Here is a 25,252-nt window from a genome sequence, read left to right as displayed (position 1 = left end):
TAATTAAAAAAATAAAATAAAAATGAAAAGAAATAAAGAGAAACACATTTGAAGAGTGGGTAGACTGAGCCTCCCAAACACAAGGAGAAAATTCTTCTTTCATGCTACTTTGTAGATGAGCTTCCTGCTTTTCCTGCATCATTTTTGTTACTGGAACGCTGTATATCACAAAACCTTTCCACTTCAGTTCAGGAAGTCATACAGATTGCAGCTGTAACAGCCATAGTAGTGAGGCTATTAGAAGATGCAAGATAAAAAAACCCCACCTTTCCCCATGTACATGCTACTATAGGTGAAGAAGGCAGAGAAACTAAAAAAAAAACCCCTATTCTGCTACTAGAGCTGGTTGGATAACCAGCCTGGCTAAAAAAATAGATATCAAACATAGGCAGCTCAGACCACACCTTAGAAACCTGCCTGTTTGTTTATTTTTAGATGAATTGCAGACAACTCATGGAAAACTATGAAAGCTATTCTATGGAGAGTGATATGCCTGCTGCTGTCATCTTTATTTTTTGTCTGTCTTTATGCCTCTTGTTTTATTACCAGATGCACTTCCATGAAAGCAGGCTTTTTGTTACTCGTTCTCCACCTGAAGTCATAAACCACTGTTTGTGAAATCACAATTACTTGCTGGACAGTTACTCCACATGAGGCATAAGAGCAGAGCCTCAGCACTCGCTGCTCTGGGGAGGCGGAGGAAGAGAGGAGACGGGAGCATGGCCTTGGGGAAGGGGCTGGAATCAGGGCATACCCCCTCCAGCCCCTGCCATGAGCACCCCCAGCCCTCTGCCCACCCTGACCCCTGCACCCCCTCACATACCCCCAGCCTCCTGCACCCCCCTCACACCCCCCCCAGCCCCTGCCCTGACTCCTGAACCCCGCTCACACAAACCCAGCCCCCTGCCCTGATCCCTTCCCCAGCGGTCCCCCCCACACCTTCCTTTTCAGCCCACAGCTGTTTCGGCGGGGCGGCACTGGGGAAGGAGGGTTTGTTTCCGCGGGGTAGGTGGGGGGGCGTTTCTGCGGGGCTGGGCGGCACTGGGGGGGGGGGGGGCGGTGTTTCAGCAGGGCCGGGGGGTTTCGGCCCTCAGCTGTTTTCTTTGGAGTAATATGGCCCTCGCCGCTTTACGAGTTGTACAGGCCTGCTCTAGCTAGTGAAAAGACAGTTTATTTATAAAACAGCCTATTAATTATTCCTGTTCCTTTTGTTCCACACATGATTTAAGCCCCCATTCAGCAAATATTTATGCATGTGAGTAATGTTATATCCCTGACCAATCCTGATTTCAGTGGAACTATGCGTGTGCAGAAGCGTTTGCAGGATTGGAGCCTCAGCTGGTGGCACATGGGTGAGGATTTTCAAAGGCGTCTAACTCCTGCTGAAACTGAATGTAAGTTTGGTGCCCATCTCCTTTAAGCTTCTTTGAAAATTCTAGACAGAGACTTTGGACCTCCCAGGTTAAGGCCCAAGCCCTTTAAAGTTACCTTAGCGTTCTTCAATTCGAAGATACAGGGTTAATAACCTTGCATTTCATAAACACACGGGGGTGGGGGAGCACATTTTCAAGACAGCTCAGCACCCAGTAGCTCCTATTATTTTCCATGTAACTCATCTGAAATTCTGGCCTCCAACTGTGAGTGCTGAGTAGTCTGAAATACGGCACTTAAGCTTCCATTTGTTTTAGTGATTGTCTGTGCATGATTAGTTGAATCAAGACACTTAAATTAATGTGCACCTATTCTAAACCTATCAGCACATACAGTACCTGTCCTCTCTATAAAGTTTCAGAAGGAGAGGAATGCATCTCTCCAGAAAAGGAATACAATTCATTTGTAGGACGCATAAATCTATTTTGAGACGTGTTGTCCTTCAAACAGTAAACTTCCACACCCACCTCTTCTGGCTCAATCAGTTTGAATTCCATGCCTCGGCCAGTCCAAGCAATGAAGTGAGAGTTCGATGGGTCATCAAGAAGGGCTACCAAAAACTGCCAGAGCTGAAGTGAGCCCCGCCGCTGATATGTGGGTCCCTCACGGTACATCCCTGGCTCTTGTTTGATGTCACCTACACACACACAAAATAATGTCAAATATTCATCAGTGATCAGTTTGTTAGATGAAATGCCAAACCAACCAGTACAGTTCATAAAACTGTACAAAAAAAAATTCTTATCACCTTACAAGTCTGCATATACTACCTTCCCTTATTCTTGCTGATTATATATAATACATTCATACAGGTAATTTACTAGCAAATTAAGACAAAAAAGTAGAGTACCTAAATTCAGTCACGCTTCATGTCAGTCTTTGTTGTTTTCATCTAACTCTGATATATGCAAATCTCACTTGCAAACAACATTTTGCAATACCCTATATCTGAAAGAGCATGAACTGTTTTTGTAAACAACTCTGATGCCTGAAGAATTTCATTTGTATACAATACTTTGCACAACCCCCATTTTGAAGATTTAATGTATGCTTCAGATAGCTGCAAAACCCCATTGACTAAAACTTCTTTTGCATGCAAATACTTCTAAGGGAAATTTGGCAGAGCATTTGACTTGGACTTAAACAGCATTGGCTTTATGTATAGGCATGCAAATCCTGCAGATATGTGAGTTCCTCTGTGGCATACTGGACTTGCATACAAGATGGTTCATCTTTAGCACGCTTTATATTTACTCATACCTACATATGAGATTAGCATTTTCCCCTTGAAGAGCTCTAAGTTATTTTTGCTTAAAGTTCAGACCCAGGGAAATCTATCAAATAAACAACTTTCTGCTAACTGCTCTGCACAAATTGCTAATGAAAAACTGTTACATCCATACCGTGTATTTGCTTGTTTTTAAATTGTATTTCTACTGAACAGCTCATGGAAACAACAGCTAAAAGGTCTGGGCTAGAACAGAGATTTAGTTTCTGCTAATGATGACAGCAATCCTCGGTCTACTGGTAAAACTCTATTCCCCACTTCACCACCAGAACAGCAACTTTTGCCAAGCAGCCTGTCCTGGCTAGTGCTGTACGCAGCAGTGTTGTAGCCATGTCCGTCCCAGGATATCAGAGAGACAAGGTGGGTGAAGTAAGACCTTTTATTGGACCAACTTCTGTTGGTGACAGAGACAAGCTCTTGAGTTACACAGAGCTCTTCTTCAGGTCTGGGAAAGGTACTAAAGGTGTCACAGCTAAATACAAGATGGAACAGTTTAGCATAAGTAGTTAGCACATACTCAAAGGGAACATTTAGGACACTGGATTTATGGTTTATTACAACAGTCTGTAACCCACTAATTCCCCTTTTTGTTCTATGACTACAGGGGCATTAATGGGCCACTTCATGTTGAATGAAAAGGAGTACTTGTGGCACCTTAGAGACTAACCAATTTATTTGAGCATAAGCTTTCGTGAGCTACAGCTCACTTCATCGGATGCATTCAGTGAAGTGGGCTGTAGCTCACAAAAGCTTATGCTCAGATAAATTGGTTAGTCTCTAAGATGCCATAAGTCCTCCTTTTCTTTTTGCGAATACAGACTAACATGGCTGCTACTCTGAAACCTGTCATTCAGGTTGAATGGTTTCTTAGAATATGGGCTAACTACTTATGCCAAACTATCTGTTTGAACTTGTAATTTAGCTGTGACACTCTTAGTACCTTTCTCAGACCTGAAGAAGAGCTCTGTGTAACTCAAAAGTTTATCTCCCTCAGCAACAGAAGTTGGTCCAATAAAAGGTATCACCTCACCCACCTTGTCTGGCTAGTGATGGAAGTCAGGATTTTACAATAACCAAAAGCATAAGGATAGCCTCCTTGCCAATATAGAAGGGCTCAATGTAGTCAAAAGAAAAAGAGTATTACGAATAGAATACACCCTTTTATAAAAAGGAAAGAAAACTAAGGCAATAGTTGGCAAAAACAAATTAAACAACCCCTGGCTCATTGATTTGTGTTAAATCCTGATCCTGTAACCACTTATTTTTCAAGGACAAGACTTTTCTACTAACTATAGTTGAGTAACATGTAAACAGCAAGTGCAGTATTCCTGAGGACCCGATTCTTAGTTAGTGTAAGCTGGCAGAGAGAGATCTACTGATTTCAACAGAAACAGCATAGAATCTCGCCCCAAAACTTGAGGCACATTGCTGGGTCTATCCCACTTTTACCCTATAGGCCACATCCAGCGAAGAGTCAATACCATTTTTAGAACAATGGGCGATTGTGCTCGTTTCTCTGCACCCACCACATTAGAAGTATGTACAAACACACAGATTCTTATTATACCTGAGCCTGATCTTGTGAAGAGCACTGCACTGTTCACCTACAGCAGCTTCCAGGCAGTGGCTTCTCTTGGAAGAGCATACGTTATTTCCAAAGATTTATTTTTTTGAAGCAATTTGCTCCACCTTTCGATTCTTATTTTTTTAACATAAAATGTGCAGCTGTTCAGGAATGAACTAGATGGATGCTGCTCCTACAGATCATTTTAACTTTACGAAGTAAAGAAACAGAGGGCCCAATCCTGCTCCCAGTGATGTAACCAGAAATTTGTCACCGGTGCCCATGGAAGTAGGAGCAGACACATAATGTTTCTTGTTTAGAAATAAAGATCTGAGTTGATGTGCTAAATAAAAACACAATTAGCATATGTTCCATCACCCACAGTACAAGGATGACTGTGAGTAAAACCATTCCTTCTGCGAAAGCATCAACCCCGTAACGCTACCGTGCTGGATTTACCAATCATCAGAGCTTAGGTCTAATAGCACTCAGAATCCTCCATTTGCTTCTTGCTATTCCACAGCAGCTCTGATATGCTGGTGGCACCTCAGTTTCAAAGGTACGTAATTTTTCAGGTTGATTTTAATTTGAGCCCTCCCATTCATAAGCAGATGCAACCAGTGTTAGACATGCAAAGGTTTGATAACACGCACAGATGTCCTAGGGAAAAATTTGAGCTCTCCAAACTCCGTTAAGCAAGGTTCAGAGAGCCTTTCACAGTCAACTTATCAGAAGGACATCCCCTCAGTCCTGTGAAACAAGCAAAGATGGATATACAGAGACTAAGTCAAAACAGCAACTGCAGGAGAACCTCAGAGTTACGAACACCTCAGGAATGGAGGTTGCTCGTAACTCTGAACAAAACGTTATGGTTGGTCTGTCAAAAGTTTACAACTGAACATTGACTTAATACAGCTTTGAATACAACATACTTTGGGTTCCAAATGAGGTGTGTGGTTGACTGGTCAGTTCATAACTCTGAGGTTGTCCTGTAAATCAATTAGCTGTTCAGTCTGCAAATCACTTAGCCAAAGTTGCAGACTATCACATACTGGGCCTAATTATGCCTTTGGTTACAATGGTACAGAACTATAGTAAATCAGAGTTGCTCCAGGAAATCCATATAGTGAGATGACTTTGGGCTATTTTATCTGACATGACCCCATTAGTCATCTTTGGAAAATGTTTGTTATACTAGCCAGTGCTATGAAAAGGTAATTCTTTTGGTATGAAACCCTTTCAACAATCACCAAGTAGCACAATGTTTAATACAGACATCTCTCTAGACAAAAAAAGAAAAAAAATACATCAAAACCCGAATTGCTCTGTTGCACTTATGTTCAATAATTCAATTCTTCATGGACAATGAGACACAACAGGCTGCATTAGTCATCAGTAAATCCAGAGGAGCTGCTTTCTGTTCTGCTTTGTTAATTACAGGATCAGCTTTCAATAAATCTCTAATAACAAGCTGTATGTGATCATCAGTGCAATGGAAATCCTCCTATTACTTCTCAGCACAGCCAGAACTGTGCTCCTCTAACATATCTCTGGATACAGAATCTCTCACTAGCAAAAATAGACTAACATCCTATTGAAAAGGAGACTTTGGTTTCAAGAGGCAAAGGTCAGCTTTGGTTGGGTGCACTGCAAATGGTGTGTTAAGGAATCTTAAATTGGAATGTTACTGACCTTTTTGATCAACAACTCCCTTTCCAACTCTCCACACCGGGGGTGGGGGTGTGGGGGGCGGGTAGGAAACAGAAATATGGAATACATACCATCAAACTTCTCCGGAACAACACAAGTGTCATCATAAAACTGTCTAGGTCCCTTTTCATACATACAACCTGTAAATTGAAGAGAAGAGTTTATTTGCTAGATGTATGAGTAATGAAGGGAGAAAACACATTGTGTACTGTCTTAAAATATGTGTTAAAGCAGAAGACTGGGAAGCAAAATATCTGTCTTTTCCTGGTAATTTCTTCTAGTTCTGGACTACTTTCATTACATGTATGAAATGCCTTTACTGCGCACTAACAAACTTCATTTTGACAAAGGCGCCAAAGCTGCACCTAGAAGTCAGAAGTCTGCCACTTTAAAATTTTACCAGGCAGGGCGCAGGGGGGCAAATTTATGAGAAGTGCCCATTCAATAGCTAGTGCAACTGGAAAGAATGTTGAGCAAGACCACCTTTCAGCTGCTTGTATCCTAGCTAACCTTTGGTACTAGTCCAGGTTGCAATGTTTTTGCACATCAAAAACACAGGGATAGAGCAGGGGGAAGCAGAGGATGGAGTTTTCCAAGCAGGACAATAATTCGTCGTGTGATCTTCAAATTTCTCCACTAAAAAAAATCCCAAAAGTTTCTCTTGTACAAAAGTGACATAAAAAATAGAAAACTTAACTTCTGTTCTGTTTGGGTGAGCCAGGAAGCCTTCTTGCCTCATGTAAATGGAATGGCAACTAGGCACTTCTGAAAGAAGAAGACGACAACGCTAGTCAAAAGATTGTCTGGAATTGAAAGTGTGCAGGTTATCAATGTGACAGGCTACAGACAGAAGAGTAACAGAAAGGGACATAAGTCACAGTGAGGGGGAACCTGTCAACACATAGTTAGCATTTCAGAGCAGCATGCACAAAGCATGGCAAAAAAGAAAACCATATTGCGTGGAACATTGATCTTGTCTAACACAGACACTTGAACTCAAATTTTTATCATAATTAACCTTGTTAAAGGTCAACTCCCAGGACAATCACACTTCAGTGTGATTACAGACCAAAATACACAAGTCAGAATTAATTTTTTAAACCCCACACTTATGCAGCTAGGTCTTTTGGTAACCAAACTGACATAGCAATGATTTTGAAATCAATAGCTTGCCAATCATAGCAGAGACTAATAAACCACAAAATATGGCATAATTACCACAGGGAATGCCAGGCTTCTGAGCCTGGGTTCCAAGATCTGAAAGTTTAAAGGCATTTTCTCTAATTGTTAAGACACTTTAAAACACATTTAAGGAATTCAGTGGCACTGATTACCATTTTTTACAGCACTGTGCACTTTTAAGGCAATACAAATGCATATAGAGTTTATAATTTCTACTGTCTACGTTGCCAATGTTTCTTTAAGCATGGAAGCGGAAAGAGAAAACCAAACAATACTAATTAAAATGGTATGCTCCGTGCAGGCACCCATCTTTGTACTTCCCCCTCACCTGACTCTATCCCTAGTTATACCCCATGCAAACAAAACCGGACCACAAATGGTTGCCCTTCTAGTCCATTTTTTTAACCTGCCTATTGAATACCGAGAGTCTACTTGATCTTGTGATAAACTCCTACCCTAAGCCATGCAATCTTATAACACATCACTCTGGAAGAGATGCAAAGAGAGGTCAGGAGAGAGGGACATTATTCTTCTAACATTGTCTACAAACTCTTTTCAGAATGCAATTCTAAATTTCACTGCTCACTGACTGGTGATGAGTATCAAGGGCTTGGCAGGATAAGAAAATGAGGTTTTACACTGAATTCCCACAGCAAGCACAGCACAGGATAGTAATAAGTTTCCTCTAACCGTCTGAAAGCCCCTCCCTCCTTTATTACTTGTTTTCCCTATCAAGCATTCAATACTTGTCTCCTTGGGCTCTAGTATTTCAAGCATCTTTTACAACTATGCTAAGTAATCACAGGAATCAGTGATTCAATGTTCAGACAGGTCAAGTGTAATTTTGTACACCAGAAGTCAAAGCTGCAAGCAGTGGTTCACAAGCAAAGAATCACTCGGGTTACCAAACAGATTAGATTGTAAGAGAACGGAAAAAGAATCTATGTAAAAGGAGGAAGCTTGAGAATTGAAACAGACATTTTCTATTTTAGGTAAAAATTCACTAATATTGGCAGCAAAACCTATTTGCAACTCATGATGCTGGCTCTTGCAAAATAATCAAACTGACAGCACAAGGGAGCTATGCATGTATCTATCGATACAGTTGTGTTTTTAGCCAACCTGGGTAATATCTCTTGTGCGCCAAAGTCAATTATAATTAACATCTGGAGACTATTTTTTTTTTTTAAAGACAAGTCTTGTTTGTACCAACATTGTTTAAATGCAACCGAACCCTAAGATTAAATACTCCGTAGAGGACTGAAAAATATAGCAGAGAAGAGTCTATTCCTCATAAAGTAACTAAAGTCTTGTTATTCTAAAGTGCTATCAGTTAATTTATGACTATCAGAGTGGGTCAGAGTCTAATCAAATTGTAGAAACATTTCCAAAGTGATTATTCAATCAAATGACTAACATGGTTAATTAGGAGCCATAAACATTGCTCTGAAGTTCATCAAAGTAATGACTTGCCCAGAAAAATTACTCCTAATTAAATTGCCTGCTGCTTTCATTTCAACCTTATCTAATAAAAAGTCCAACCAATGAAATTTAACATTGCAGTTTTAAATTGTACTAAATGCTTAACTAAGGCCCAGAAGTATTTTAACTAGCTAAGCGGAGTTACTTCAAAAGCAAACATTTTAGAGCAGAAATTGCAGAGCAATTGTGTATTTTCTTCTTGTTAAATTATGGTCTCAAGAAGATAAACGCAATAGCGCAAAGGCATGGAGCTACTTTCAGGGCACATTGCAAGTAGCTGAGGTGAACTGGTTGTATCACCTTCAGATCTTTTAGTGGATTATAGTAATTAAATAAATATGCCTGGGTTTTGGATATGCAACACACATATGGCACATTCTTAGCTCACATTATAAAGTTATATCACCTTACGAAGGGCAGAGTCCAGCGAAAAAGTAAGGATGCATAAGGAGTGCTATTAATCTGGAACACTCTGAGGTCACGCTGGTCTCCCTTAACCCTAAGAGCAATTGAGTAGTCATCTTAAAATTGTGAAACTGGACTTATTTCATATTGTCCTGACACCTTTCCCCCCCAGTAAGTGTTATTTTAAAATATATAATCCAGAGACTGCAGCAATGCCTGCTCTTCGGGGCATGCCAAGGAGGAACTTGATGAAGTATGTTGTGCTTTCATCAAGAAGGACAAAGTAAGAGCCCAATCTTCCTCCCACTGAAAACAACGAAATCAACTACTAACTCCAGTGGGAGCAAGGTCATGTCCTAACTGAGCAGCTCATACTGGATTCTGGATTCTATACTCGAATAGGGCATAAGATTAGACCCTCCTTGTTTAGCACAACTCTCATATTAATATACTGCAACCTGAGGGACTGTCACAGACACAAGGGGAGTGACTCAGCGCTCTTGAAGTCCACTGCTCAGACCATGACTCTGACTGAGATGAGGAGAGCAAGGGCTACTTGCCCCCAATACTCCCTGTTGTGAAGAAGTAGGCAGAGTAGGAAGCGTTCTAGCTCCACCCTCTCCCGCAGAGTAGTTGGCCTGCTGTACAGGGGATTGTAAGGTTTGCCATGAGAAAGGATGAAGTAACTTCTCCCTCCCCCAGAGCAAGGGGGAAGCAGAGGAGGAACTGGGAATTCGAATCACAATTCATTCTCAGGTTTCCTCCTGGCACACTGCAGCTCCACAGCACCCCTTACTCAGGGCAGGCTGCAAAACTGCAATCTAGACCCGAATGATTATTACTACCTATCCCAGAATAAATGGATTTCTGGGACAAAATGATAGTTCTATTAGAAACGTGAGGTTCCAGCTTTCCTGGAAGAAATACTCTGCGCTGAGCTCCATTGCTCTAAAAGGGTCAGACCGTCTGGCTCACACCTGTTTACAACCCACGGCAGATAGGGGCCTGGTGACAACGATAACACAGCAGGGATTAAATTCTGTACAAAAAACACAAAGCAAGGAAGCACAGATGTGATTCTGCCCCCAGTGGCAGTCACTTATATTGAGCCTGCAAACAAGTCTCTCGCTTTGATCAATAGATCTCATCCATAGACAAAACCTGTTTTCTTCCTTAAAGACAGAAAATAAAATGATAGTATTGGCATTGGGACCATGCTTTTGTCTTGCTGTTTACTTGCCTAGTTCTTCTCTCACTTACCCTCTGGGACTGAATAGGATACTATTATAAGAATAGGTTTCAGAGTAGCAGCCGTGTTAGTCTGTATCCGCAAAAAGAAAAGGAGGACTTGTGGCCCCTTAGATAAATTTGTTAGGCTCTAAGGTGCCACAAGTACTCCTTTTATTGTAAAAATGGAAGTGAATCACTAGAATTTCAAGGGGTTTGGCTAGAGAAACAGCCAATCATTTAACTTGACCTGACAGCATTTCTGAACTGTCCTTTTGGTCCTTAAAATAAATATAAATCCATCAGCCCCTCAAAAGAAGGGCTGTGATGTAGGTCAAATCCCAGGCTTCCATGACAGGGGCTCAATACACCAAATCCGTAGCTGTATTTGGTTTCACAGGTACACACACACACTCTCTGTCTCTCTGCTCCGCCTGCCGTTCTTAGAAGTGGGCAAGAGAGAAAAAAAATCAATAGAATCCTGTTCACCTTTTCTTTTCTAGGCTCAAGAGCCAACTTAAGTTTTTAAAGAAAATCTTAAAAGTTAGGACAGGTTATATTTTAGGACTCCCAACCTCAACAATGTCTCATTTTAATAAAATAATAATGTACAGTATATGTATATAGCATTTATCATCTCTACTGAACCAGGAGCACTTAAAATTTAAATTAATATACTGCCTATGCACCAAGGTCATTACATCCACCACTAAGATGCAGCCAGCTCCAGGATGGAAAGTAACATCTGTTTAATACAGCAACTTAACCCAACTGTTTAGCGTGTGAGGCGAAGAAGAATACAGTAATCAGCTGAAACCACAAGGGGAATTTTTAGGTAGGCAGCAGGGTGGATTTGATTTAAATCACTAGTCAGGAAGACTCAATTTAATAATGTTTTTCTACATAAAAGTGCATTCTTGTTGGTTGTTATAACCTTAATACATATTCTTCACAACTCAGAGATAGATGTAGGTTTCATTTTTAGAAGGTACACACTATACATTTTTAAACAGTGATTTATTTGGAAAATTTTTCAGATTCGTTTTACAGCTATATCAGAAAATGAATGAGTGTTTGGTTATTTCATTTACCAAAGGTAATTGAAGTAGATATTTATGAAGTCATTGGGAGGTGAACTATCTCCAGTTCAACAGGTTAATCATTAATATGTGGAGGATTTTCTTGCCATGCTGTATTAGGAGGAGAACATCACCAGACAGACATTTAAATTGTTTTATTTAACTAAAACAACAACGTTAAGTATTCTGGATTTTTTTCTCCAACAGCAAACATATAATATTTTAACAAAACAAGCATATGTCCCTCGCTTCTCACATTTTCTCCAGACTTCTTCTCCTTGTACAGATCTACTACGCCCCCAACAAACTTCTATTCATGAACTTTTTGAAACTTTGCACTTTTAGAGAGGTAAGGCATTGACTCTGTGTACACAAATTTGCAGAGGGACAACAGAGTTGAGGTCTGTTATTTCTCATCTCTATATATTATTTATTTGTTTAAAAACATTTTTGCTGTTAACAAGCATGTTACCTCTGGAGACACAAATCCATAGTTTGAGAAGTGCAAAACTAAGGATCTCTGATAGTATCTTCTAGACCAGGGGTCGGCAACTTTTCAGAAGTGGTGTGCAGAATCTTCATTTATTCACTTTAATTTAAGGTTTCGCCTGCCAGTAATATATTTTAACATTTTTTAGAAGGTCTCTCTGTAAGTGTATATATTATATAACTAAACTATTGTCATATGTAAAGTAAACAAGGTTTTCAAAATGTTTAAGAAACTTCATTTAAAATTAAATTAAAATGCTGATCTTACACTGCCGGCTCGCTCAGCCCGCTGCCAGCCTGGGGTTCCATTCACCTAGGCTGGCAGCAGGCTGAGTGGGGCTTGTGGCTGGGGCCCCGGCTGGCAAGGGGCTGGCAGCCAGAACCCCAGACTGGCAGTGGGCTGAGTGGGGCTGATGGCCGGGACCCCAGGCCGGCAGTGGGATGAGTGGCTCAGTCTGCTGCCACTCAGCCCGCTGCTGGTCTGGGGTTCCGTCCGCCGGCTCCTGCCAGCCAGGGTCCCAGCTGTCGGCCCGCTCAGCCCACTGCCCATCTGGGATCCCGGCCTTGCCCACATAGAGTGGGTACCTACCTCCTCCCTGGTTCTAGCCCATTCTCTTCCTCTCTCTCTCTGCACTGAGCTGAGGGTGGGAGTACACTGAGCACAGGGCTGTGGGTGAAGGAGCAGGCCAGGAGCTAGAATGAGGGAGGGGGCTCAGGGTTGGGGCAGGAGGTTTTGTGTGTGGAGTGCTTACCTGGTCAGCTCCCATTTGATGCGAGGGGCACAGGTAGGAATGTGGGGGGGGGAGGGTGCAGGAGCTCCCGTTTGGTGCTCACGGTGGGGGTGAATGTGGGGGGTGTAAAAGTCAGGGCACGGGGTGTGGGGGGGCTGGGTATGTGTGGAGGTGCATGAGTCAGGGCAGGGGGCTGGGTGTGTGTGAGGAGGGTGCAGGAGTCAGGGCATAGGGGGGCTGGATATGTGGGGGGGGTGCTGGAGTCAAGGCTGGGGTCGTGGGGGTGCAGGGGTCAGGGCAGAGGGCTGGGAGTGTGTGAGGAGGGTGCAGGAGTCAGGGCAGAGGGCGTATGAGGGGGTGCTGGAGTCAGGGCATGGGGTGTGGGGGCTGGGTATGTGTGGGGGGTGCTGGAGTCAGGGCTGGGGTCGTGGGGGGATGCAGGGGTCAGGGCAGGAGGCTGGGGTGTGTGGGGGTGCAGAGATCAGGGCAGAGGGCTGGGTGTGTGTGAGGGGGGTGCAGGGATCATGGCAGAGGGCTGGGGGTGTGGGCTGGGGTCGCTGGGGTGCTCCCAGACCCCTGCCCAGAGCGGCTCACGACAGGGGGCTAAAGGGGATATGCCCTGATTCCACCCCTCTTCCCCAAGGCCCCGTTTCCACCTCTTCTCCGTCTCCTCCCCAGAGCATGAGAGCGCTCCGGCTCTGCTTCTCCCCCTCCCTCGCAAGAGCCATCAACTGATTGGTGGCAGGGAGGGAGAGGAGGAGGGGCAGGCACGCAGCACAGCGGGGGGAAATGGGGAGCTTGCCTGCCCTGCAGCAGCAGCTGACAGGACCAAGCTTCTTCACCCTGCCCCCACGCCGGGGGTGTGTGGAGAAGAGCGGGCCAAGGTGGGCAGGATTTTTAATGGCACGCTGCTGCCTTTCGGGATCCTGGCTTGGGTTTGGCAGCGGGCGCTGAGCGGGGCCGGCAGCTAGGACCCGGCAGGCACCAGTGTGCCATTAAAAATCGGCTGGTGTGCCGTCTTTGGCACGCGTGCCATAGGTTGCCGACCCCTGTTCTAGACTGAGCACTGAGTCCCCATTGGCTAGATAGAAAGATTAACCTAAATAATCTATACAGAAACCTGTCGAACCCCACAAGATTGGGTCCCTAGTCCATGAACTATTGGAACTTATTTACAAAACTTTTCATTAACATTACATGACTATACTGTCTCATACTATAGAATTAAAATTTATAATCCCTATCGCATGATGAGATATCTTTGAGCTATACTGTATTTTAATTAAAACTATCTTTACATAGGTTTTTTCCTCAAAAAGCATTTAATCAAAACAATCCAATTTAATTTAAAAAAATCCGATTTTTTAAATTTTTATCCACCTTGGTAGGCAGAATGCAACGATTCCAGCTGCAATACAGCTACATCACCTCTTGCTTTTTGGGGCCTTCACATACCACAAGTGTGTAGGGCTTCAGTGTTACATCTCATCAGATGGACAGCACTTCCAGAGTGCTGTTTAAGGGACAGATTCTGGAAACAGATATACACATGTGGACCCCAACTCTTGCTGCCCAGCAGTAAAGATCCTTGCACACAGATCTGTTTGAGGATCAGCTGCTAACATCTTACTTCCTGTGGGATTTGTTACAGCCTTGAATGGGGCCAGGATTCAACCCCAAATGTAGACATGTTGCAGTTCAGACAAATGCCTGATGTTGTCTCTAAAATCTTCATTTAAAATGACATAGATTGCTTTCATCTGACAATTCTACTACAGCGCTTCAACCCGATGTTGTTTGGTTTGGGCAAAAAAATTGCACAAGAGAACAAAGTAATTTCGTTAAATGAGAGCCTCTGCATTTCTAGTAGCATTGTTATATATCAAATAAGTGCTGTATTTGCTCCACCAAGAAAAATCTAATTTCAGAATTTATGGTGACTCACTGTTACCGTATTGTTTATAATGCAATTTAGTTTTCTGGACAATGAAGACACACGAAGTGGAAAACATAATGAATAATTTTTTCATTCTTCATTAGACAGGTGGTAATAGCAGAGTAAGCTCTTCCTCCCCACCCCAGTCTGTAGCTTATCTGTCCAGAGATCTCACTTATATCCTGATCCTGCAAACACCTGCACACAACCCCATAACATTCAATGGAACTACTCTCATGCACAAAGCTAAGCACACGGGCAAGTGTTTGCAGGGTGCCACCACGGTGCTATGAATAGGAGCAGGGATAGCAAGACTTAAATCTGCGTGCAGAGCTCACAGGATCCTGTTTCAGGAAGGCTCAAAGAAAGGCTCATTTCTCCTTCATTTTCCAAGGCTCTACATTTGAATTATTCATTATTTTCCACTTGCATCCCAGTATTACAGAAACACTGTTATGACACACACAAAAATCTTCCTAAAAGGTAGCCGTGGCAAAGATTAATTCTTATCTATAACCCCTGACATAAACCTACCAGCTAGAATCAGATTTAGTCCAAGTAGTTTAAACCTAAGCAAAAATAGTTAAAAAAACAAACTCTAAATAAACATCTTCCTTTCCCCTCTGAAATGCAGCAACTTTGGTTTCTATAGTGAAACGGGGCTTCACTATGACAACATCATGACATCTGGTCTCTGCAAATACATTTTAAGACAACAGTCTGCCAGGGCAACATGTAACTTTATACATAGGAACAGAAAACAAAGGCTCCAATATTAAAATCGGAATTTAAATTCCACATAGATCCGGTCTTTGAAGGATACTTTAAAATCAGATATTCATTTCCATCACTTTCATTAACTTTAAAATTTGTTTTGAGTTTAAGCATAACTTTCCCTTTAAATTCAACGAAAAAGCAAAACGGATTTTTTCTCTTTCCTTTTTTTTTGGTGAGCTTACTGCAAAAAATGTCTGTGTTGCTTTTTCTCCCCCGCCTGGTTCCCTGCCTGTAAAATCTAAGTTGGACAAACACTGCATGGCTGAAGTGACATATTTGAATGGAATTCAGACCAACCAGTTCCTGTTTATGTTTCTGATTTGAGAATGTAGCCTTCTCATTCACTATACATTAGAAACACACCAAGGCCATAAATGGTGTCAGGTTACATGCAGGCAGGGCCAATGAGCATTAATCATTACTTCAAGTCAACTGGCAAAAGCAGCAGCTGATGGAACACTACACTCTTTAGTTCTATATAAATGAACATTCCAGGGTTTGTTTTTTTTTCCCCCTTCAGCATCCATTTTATGAATGAAACTTCAGGCTGTACAGAGTCCATTCATATAAAAGCTGCGCTCACAGGGTTCAGCCCCGAGGGATCAATTGGTCTTGGGTAAGGCTGATGTGATTGGTTTAAGACAGGCTTCAGCCTTCCATTACTGATTTAAAATGCAGCCTGTGTCCATCTGACCTGCGTTAATGCACAAAGAGTAAATCCAGACTGTACTCTCAATTCTCAAATCAAATCATTAGCCAGTGCCACTTACTGTAACTGTAGATTTAGAGGATATTTATCCATTTCTTTGAAAAACAGCAGCCAGAGGACAACTTTTTAGATTTTTGTTGTCTGCTTTGAAATGAAAAAATACACATTTGATATTTTGCTGTACACAGGAGAGAAATATGTTGCTGAGATTTACCTTATTTTATGAAGAAAGAGTAGGAATAACTTAGTAAGATTAGCTCCTAGCTTTTTAAAGACAGGAATAGCAAATATTTAGAGGAAAATAGCTACCCAGAAAGCAAGTGAGACAGTAAATCTGCTGCTTTAACAATGACCTCTCAACAAGTCCAAGTATTTCCTGCACCTCAATTAGGTCATCACATTATTTTCCACGGTTGTACACATCCGACTGAGGATATGTGCACTCATTGTTTTAGGAGCAAGTTCTACACAGAGCATTTAAGCAGGAGAATGAAACCCAAGCTCATTTACTTAAGCAACACAGCAAAGACAAGCTCCTGAAGCAAGAGTGTCAGGTATTTTAACCATGGTCATGTATTCCAGGAAGACACTGGGGAGAAAAAAGCAGCAATGCTGGAAAATATATCGGGTGAAATCCTGGTGGCAAAACTCCACCGGGGCCAGCGTTTCACCCGGAGCCATGGTCGTGAACTGAACATTATATATGTTGTTGCACAACAGTACGGTGATTAGAAAGGACATAATTTTGAGCTACACATTCAGAAGCATTACATCACATTCTAGGAAAGTATTAGTTCCACTTTATGGAACACTGGTGAGACTATGCAGAAAATATTGCACAGAGTTGTGAGCAGCATAATAACAGAAGGAGGGAAATCACAGCATATTTGAGGAAAAGCAGGATTAAGAGCTAGAGGATTTATAAGGCAAGATTTCAACAACTAGACACACAGACAGACTAGGAGAATACATGCAAACTGCCTACAAAGACTTAGAGGTGGTATGTTAATACCAAGGAATTGTTTAGTATGATTCAAGGAGGTGTAACTTGGAGCAATGGAATTAAATTGATCAAAAGAAAATTTAAGCCCATTATTAAGAAATATTTATTAACTGTGAAGTCTGTTAGACTATGGAATAATCTCCTAAGGGAATGAAAACAACAGCAGTAATAATATTTAACACTTATATAGTTAGGCTTGGCAGAATTCAATTTTTATTTTTTTATAATCTTGATGGATAGTATCAATATTTATTTTTAAACATTTTCCCCCGACTTTTATCCATTTAAATTTTCACAGTGGTGGGAAAATATGAAGGTGGGGTGTGGCAATGGAGATGGGGGATGTCAGATAATAAATTATTTAATGACAGTAAACAACATTTACTATCATTAAGATTCAAAATACTTAAGATTCAAAAAGTTAAAGCTTTTGATTTAATTGGGGATCGGTCCTGCTTTGAGCAGGGGGTTGGACTAGATGACCTCCTGAGGTCCCTTCCAACCCTGATATTCTATGATTCTATGATAAAATCATTAAAACACAAACTGCCAACATCACATGTCAGAATATACACAGTAAATATCCTCAAATCAAAGTCTAATAAGTGCTCCAATAGCACTTCTTTTACTTCACCTATCTGTAAATTTAGATGATTATTGCTGGAAATCAACAATATAATTTAGGGAAGTAGTAGAAATCCCAACAGTTGTGTCACTTAAAAACCAGTCTGCACAAAGCAATGGAGAATATCTTGTAGGGAACAATCCTGCACTGGCTTAGATTGACAATTGGATTTCTCTCCTTCGCTTCTGTCTTCATCTCCAAAGTGTTCACAGCCCAAAATCTAACCCAATTTAAAAAAACAACCATACAGTAGAAACACATAAAATTATTATTTCTTCCCAAAATAAGTTAAAAAAAACCCTAGACAAATAAAATAAGTCCCCAACAAATACATTTTGCTTCAAAATTTAATTCAGCATCTCTACCAGTGTGGCTCAGCAGACCTCCAAATTTAAACAATGTCACCAGCCCTCTCCCCTTCCCCAGTGATGGCCACAAATGCTGAACAAAGCATAGGAAGGAATCTTTTTCGTTTCACTCACATTGACCTAAGTCTTTTAAAAATGACAATGACACTTAAACACTATTTGGGGGGACGGGGAGGGTGTCTAAAAGGTTTTATTTTGTTCCCATTCTATCTTTAAATACACACATATAACACTGTAGCCTGGCACAAAAAACTAAGTTAAAAGAACATTAAGGTTGTAAAGTCAAGCACTCAAAAAGTTAGGACATGTCAGAATTAAGGTTGCCCCTTCTGCCCTGCTACCTCCACCTGTCCCTATCCCACTCCTATCTCTGACCAGCTGCTGGCTCTTTGTCTCAATCCCATTCTCCTCATCTAGCCAGTCTCAGTCTCCAATCTTCAAGCTTCTCATCCCAGTCCCATTCCCTTCTCCAGACACTCATCCAATCATCCAATCCATCTCTCTCCCCTACAATGGCTTCCAGTTCCCCGCCACCCACAACCCCACTTCCTGTCCCCATTGGCTCCCAGTCCCAATCTCCCTCTCCAGGATACTCATCCAATCTCTGCCTCTCCATGGCTCCTTGTCCCAGTTCTTTGCCCAGCCAGTCCCTGTTCTCCCCCTACAGCCTCATCAGATCTGTCTCCCCTACTCCTCTCATCTCTTTGCCTCAACGCATTGGTTCTCACTCCCCATCTCTTTGCTCAGCCAGTCCCAGTCTCCCTCAGGCTTCCACACGCAGTCACTGACCCTGACTTGGACATCTAATCCCAGTCCCCTAGCCCACCCAATCCATCCCCACTCCACATCCCAGTCCCCGTCTCTTACTGCTTCCTTAACCCAATCATCTCCCTATCCTATTCATAGAGGTCATAGACTATCAGAGTTGGAAGGGACCTCAGGAGGTCATCTAGTCCTATTCTCCGCCCTCTCCCCCCCTCGGTCACACACACTTTGCAGGTCCAGCTCTTATCCCCTCTGTGTATGAATCAGAGAGCTTCCTCCTCCGCACTGCCTGGGCCCAAAGGAGTCATTGAGAGCACATGAAAGATAGGTTCCCTGCTCTCAGTTCCAGTACTTGCACCCAACCTGGCCAACAGCAGCCCAGCGCTGCAAGTGCAGGGTTGCTCCAGGCTGCTGTATGCCCAGTGCTAACAAAATCTTTGGGGAATTTAAGTGCTAAAATCTAAGATGTCTCTTCTGAGATATAAACTATGGTTTTTCAAAAGCTTATAAAGTGGCCAGCTTTGGGCATATTTTCACATGGATGGCAAAGGCACATCCGTGACTCAAAGGCCACCCCTGACAAATTGAAACTCCCTGCTCCACAGCATGGAAGCACTAGAGCTTTTCAAATAAAAGATTGCCAGATTTTTTTTTAACATAGCCAAAAGAATGTATTTTTCACTAGCTTTCTCTCTCAGAAATGGTGGAACTGTTTTAGCTGAAAATTTCAGCTGTTTTAGCTGAAACATTCAGCCTGAGGAAGACACCCGGTATTGAAAATTGCAACCCAAACAGTTAAAGTTTGGCAGAGCTATGGAGAAATAAAAACATTGTCTTATAAGGGTAAGTGTCAGGCAACCTTAATAAGAATACATTTTGTATGGCATCAGCATAGCAGGCAGCATGACAGAATGAACCGTGCTCATACTTATTTGTTTTCTTTGAATAATTCACTGGGAGTAGAAGGGGAAATTTATATTATTTTGGAATTGTAAAAGGAATCATTTTAAAAGCAGATATTTAATACTGCACACATACATAGGCACAATTGTGGTCATATTCAGTGTACCTCCTGGTATACCACTTAGGCTGTGCTGTTGTCATATTTCATAAGATAAGAACAGGGTCATGCCCTGATGGAAACTACCTAGAAATAATTAGGCCAAGTTTTCAAAAAACGGACATCGGCTGCTAGACTCCTCCATCTATATTTGAGTACTTATATACATGCTTGGTTTTAAAAAGGGATAAGCACACAGCAGAACCCATTGAGATGCCCAATACATATACACACATACATACACACACACACACACACACACATATACAGCTTCTAAAGCACACTGGGGCAGAGTCTCAGTGGATGTAAATTGTCATAACAAAATTGTCATAGCTCCTTTGACTTCAACAGAGCCGTGACAACTTATACCAGCTAAGGGTCTTACCCTTTGAGTTAAAAGGTGCTGTATAAAATGTACAATATTATATACATCTATTAAGTGACAGCCAGAAGATTTAGACTTAATTTTCTGCTGCAATTCAACACATACGAGAAACTGTATTTTCCAAGAGGAGGAGGAGCAGGGGGAGAGGAGAAGGGGGTGGGGGGAGGGTAGAGAGCTTCTGCTCTGTTGACATTTTTCTTTTTTTCCCCCTCTTTCCATTATCTCAAATATTCTGCAATAGAAATTGCATACCTGCAATTATAATTACAACTAATTGGTCTGCCATTTCCCATGTCATAATTAATGTCATGTTTTAATAGAGTTATAATCATTCCATAATAATGCTTTTCATTCACCAGATTTCCACAATGTATAAAAGTATAGTGCACAAAAGCAATGAACTTTTATGAGGCTCCTTTAAAAACATCCCAAAAGGAACATCTTCAGTGAATTGCAATGAACTTTTTAAATATGTTTCAGTATTCTTATTTGAGCTGCAAGGAAATATCATGCAAAAAAGATTTTCCACTATGGCATTTGCTCCCCTCAACATCCATAGGTGAAAAATGAAATCAATGATTCAGTGACAAATACATTATGTTTCCTAAGGGGTTATTTAATGTACTCTTAGCAAAGATGGGAAAATGATGGTTTCTAGAGAACAGATGGCAGCAAGACAAAATATCAACAGACCACAGTTGTTGACTGCAATTTATGGAGTGTACAGATGTGTCAACTTAAATGCAGTAATTCTAAGGCCAATAAAAATACTTTCTGATACCAAGAGATTAATTTTTCATGACCACTGGTTACACAGCTATTACATTTTTAAAAATCCTAATTATTCATCTACAAACGAAACAACAACTTTGCTTGAATGTCATTACTCTAAAATGGAACATTTCTGTCACTGGCAGTGAAAAAAAGAGAGAAGTAAAAAACTGCACTTCTTTCAGATTAAATTTCACTTTTCATCTCTAAAAAGAAAATTTGGAACAGAAATGAAAATTAACCCTGCCGCAGATTTAAAGTAACAGTATGCAATAAGGAGATCCCTTTCCCTTGCCGAGTATGAAGCATGCATACAAAAGAACCTTTCTTTAACCCTTTAATTTACTAGGCTGAATAACAGTGCTTTAGAAGACTGTAAGGGACTTGTGAAGTCCTCTATTATCCGTGGCCATGTTAACTGTGCAGACAGTCTCTCTCGTGCTGCTCTGATAAGAACAGAGGTACATCAGAATCAGAACCAAAACCAGGGATCTCAGCAACCCCCAATTATGGAGAAGTTCAGCTCTGGATCTGATCCTTTGCAGTTCAAAGTGTCTCTACCTTGTGCTAGTTGACTGTCTGCTCTAGCCCCCAACTGCCTCATCCCACAGTTTCTCCACACTTGTCCCTTACACCTTCCTCCCCATCTCCTCTTTGTACCTGCTGTCCTCCTCACCAGTCCCTTCTCTTGTCTTTCAGTTCAGCTAATCCCTTCCTAAATAAACCCCATCCCCACCCACCCCTCAAAAACCAAAATAATCCTGGCACTAGCATGATGTCTTCACATTATTCACTTTGCTTGTGTTTTCCACCCCTTCCCCACCCAATGTTAGGCTTGTCTATTTAGACCAGTGGTCCCCGAACTGTCAAACTGTGGGGTGCACTCCCTTAGGGGGGGTGTGGAGGAACGTCTGGGGAGGGGCGCAGCAGGGCGCAGGCCAGCCCCTACAGACGGGTGGGAAGGGAGCGCCACCCAGCCCCGCTCTGCCCCCAGTTTCGTTCCTTTCTGGCCCCGCCCACGGCTCCACTCCCTGCTCCCGACAGCAGCCCCAGCTCCGCTCCTGGCCACGGCCCCGCTCCTGGCCCCAGCTCCCAACCCTGGCCCGGGCTGTGGTTCAGCTGCAGGCCACGGCTCCTGACCGCAGCTCTCAGGGTAGGCACAGATAGGTTGCATTATGGGTTAGGGGGAGGCGTGACAGAAAAAGTTTGGGAACCACTGATTTCAACTGTAAGCTCTCCGGGGAAGGGACTGTCTGCTACTATATCCCATGCCTGGCACAATGGGACCCCATTTGTGGTTGATCCCTAGGCACTACTGGAATAAACATGATTAATAACAATTTATCTTCTACATCAGCAAATTGGCATCCACAGGTTATTTGCTTCCACAAAACACAACAGTTTACACACAAATTGAGAAGTCAGCACTGATTTGCCTAATTCGTATCCCTCACTGGTTTTATAGTAGTGTAAACCCCATTGGACTTCAATGGAGTTACTCCTGATATAAAGGAGCATAAGTAGCAGGAGAATCAGGCCCGTATTCTTGGCAGACAAAAATGAATGTGCTCATAAAATTGTGAGCATAAATTTAGAGACAATTTTTGAAAGTGTGATTACCTATAGCATATCACAAATAAAACCCATCAGAGGTAACCCACCTAAGTTTAAAAACATCAGTTTCTCCTCTGTCTTTCATATTTAATTTCTAGATAGCTCGATAAACTGAAGTCCTTTACAGACCAAACATGAGAAGGCATTGCAGTGCAAGGTTCACTACACTGCTTTATCAGCGTTATTATCTAAAGAGGCTACTTTGCCAAGCCTAAATGAACGAAAGGGGTTTAAAATCCTTCAAAAAGCAAGTCTGAATTCAGATGCATCTAAACATCACTGAGAATAAAGACCATTTGGCCTAACCCTTGTTAGGCTTTATTATTTTTCTCACAGAACTAAAGAAAAAAGTCTTACCTACCTGAATCATATGCAAAATCTCTAGGTTCCTGTTTAATCATCAGCGGAGGGGGGAAATTTTGATTGGCTGCATTGCCAACCATGGCGTTGTGTTCATAGACTGGATCATGGTACTCCTGCTTAAAACCTTGAGGTGGGAAAGGGATGTTTGGCTCAGACATCTGGCGTTGGTATATTGGGCGTCCTTCCCTTGACATTGCAGGCAAAGGCGGGAAAGAATTGCAAGGTTCGGAGAGCTGGCGGCGAAATCTATGACACAAGTGAGAGAAGTCACTCAAAAGTGCAATGGTAGAGTGACTTGGTAACTCAAGAGACAAGATGGTAAATAAAAAACAAAGCAAAACTCCAAACCAGGTATAATTTTTAAATTTTTATCCTTAATCAACAAAAGATGGAATTAAGAAAAAAATAAAAAAAGAGCTCAAATTTTCTGGGCCCAATTCTCAGTTACTCTGTTTCTAAAAACAGGCCAGGAATTCAGAAGGAGAAAGATGGGTTTCAACTGCCTTTACATTTTCCATACGCTGGGGCTGTTTATGGTCCTGCCTATTTCCAGCATAAATTAGAGCCGCCAAGGGATACTCTCAGCTATACTCTGCTTCCCAAAGCCCCCTATGGGACACGGGAAGCAGAGAATAGCCCTATCATTTTATTAGTAGTAAATATTTATATTATGGTACTTCCCAAATGCCCCAGTCAGGATCTGAGCTCCATTGTGCTGGGCATTGTATAAAAAGACTAAAGACAATCCATGTCCCAGAAGGATTACAGTCTAAAAAGATACACACTTCCTCTGCTATTCCAACAGGGACTGTGCCTTACACCAGCTCTCCACATGCTGAGGAAGGGGGCAGGCCTGCACAGAGGACACTCTCATGGGGGTGGCCCCTGTATGCTGCCAGCGTGGCATAAAGGCACCTTAGCGAATCAGGTCTTATGAAAGAATAGAGAGTTGTATCTGTTTGCTTACAGATGCCATCTCCAAACAAATAAAGATGTCAGTGGTAAAATCTGGGCATCATTCCACAAAGTTAAAAAGCCTCAATTGTCTCCTCATGGTGAAAAAACCAAGGAGCTTCACCTTGCAGACTTGGTGTCACATTCCTGTCTCAGTGGGGAGGAGTTCTTACCCCTCTGGAAAAAGGAATGGTGCACCTTGCAAATCCCACAGACCTAACAGGTTTACTGGGAGACAACACCAAAAAAAAAAAAAAAAAGAACACAGCCCCAAGGATGGCCTTCTACTCATACTGCTGTCATCGAAGCAAGGGGCTCATAAGAGTTCATTGCTCCCCCAGCCATTTGTACACAGTGTTCCTCTCCAAGGGAAGTGGAAGCTGTGGAGGGGAGTTAGTGCTCCATGTAATGCACCAGAATGGAAAGGAGCATGGTCCATGCTCTCCCCTCCCCCAGCTCTGGCATGTTTCCCCCCACAAAACCTCAGAGCCCCAACTATGTGTGCTGAATTTGAGCAGTTGAGCTTCTGCACGTTCAGAGGTTTGAGGAAAGAGAGGCTCAGTGGCATGCTTCCCTGGTGAATTATACATTTTCACATGGCTTCCCCACCCCCCCATAAAGGGAAGAGATCAGCCAGCCCCAGGTGGCTTGGTTTTGAACAATCGTGGTGGAATTGGGACCTATTGCCTCTGTGCTGACCCACAGAACAGTAACTGGGATATTTTTGAAGTAAACTGAAACGTTTGTTTGTCCTGCCATCCCTCAACCACAGATATGTCTATACTTGGAAATGGGGGTGCAATTTCCAGCTCGAGGAGACATATTCACCCCTGCTCTGACTGAGTTAGAGCGCTAAAAATAAAATGTAGCCACGGCAGCACAAGATGGGGAGGGACTAGCTGCCTCAAATCCCTGCCCATCAAACACCCTAGGTATATACATGGTGTGGCTAGCCCCTACTGCTGCTTGCACTGTTGTGGCCACACTATTGTTAGCACACTAGCTTGATCACAGCAAGCACACAATTGTCTTCCTGAGCTGAGAATCACACCCCCAACTCCAACTGTGGACACACCCTAAAAGAGTAAGACAAGCTGTTATTTAACACAACCATCTTCAAGAGAGAGATGGAAGTTTCCCTCTGTCAAAATATACATGACCAGAAACCAATGATTTTTCAGTTTCTTGTACTTTGGGAGTGAACTAACGCGGTTCATGCAAGTAAAATCAGATGCTCGCTTTGAGAAAATTGGCTGGAGAAGGAGAGTAGGATTTGATCGTTAGGTCAATACATTCTTCAATATAAATCTTATGAAGTACACATTTCAAACACA

The 25,252-nt window shown here is 42.3% G+C and overlaps 1 protein-coding gene across 9 annotated transcripts in view; it reads right to left on the bottom strand.

The window, feature by feature from the left end:
• ETV1 (ETS variant transcription factor 1) overlaps nt 1-25,252 on the bottom strand; it is a 74,161-nt gene that overhangs the window by 7,075 nt on the left and 41,834 nt on the right. For all 9 annotated transcript variants that reach the window (XM_027821654.3, XM_043541132.1, XM_043541129.1 and 6 more), the window contains 4 exons: nt 22,963-23,210; nt 6,690-6,758; nt 6,065-6,133; nt 1,899-2,068 (listed from right to left, as the gene is read on the bottom strand). In XM_027821654.3, coding sequence (XP_027677455.2) covers nt 1,899-2,068; nt 6,065-6,133; nt 6,690-6,758; nt 22,963-23,210 — 556 coding nt within the window. The remainder of the gene's footprint in view (nt 1-1,898; nt 2,069-6,064; nt 6,134-6,689; nt 6,759-22,962; nt 23,211-25,252) is intronic.

Source organism: Chelonia mydas, chromosome 2 (assembly GCF_015237465.2).
Source record: "Chelonia mydas isolate rCheMyd1 chromosome 2, rCheMyd1.pri.v2, whole genome shotgun sequence".
Lineage (NCBI taxonomy): Eukaryota > Metazoa > Chordata > Testudines > Cheloniidae > Chelonia > Chelonia mydas.
The sequence above is the reverse complement of the archived record's forward strand: the minus strand, read 5'-3'. Positions and strand labels throughout refer to the sequence as shown.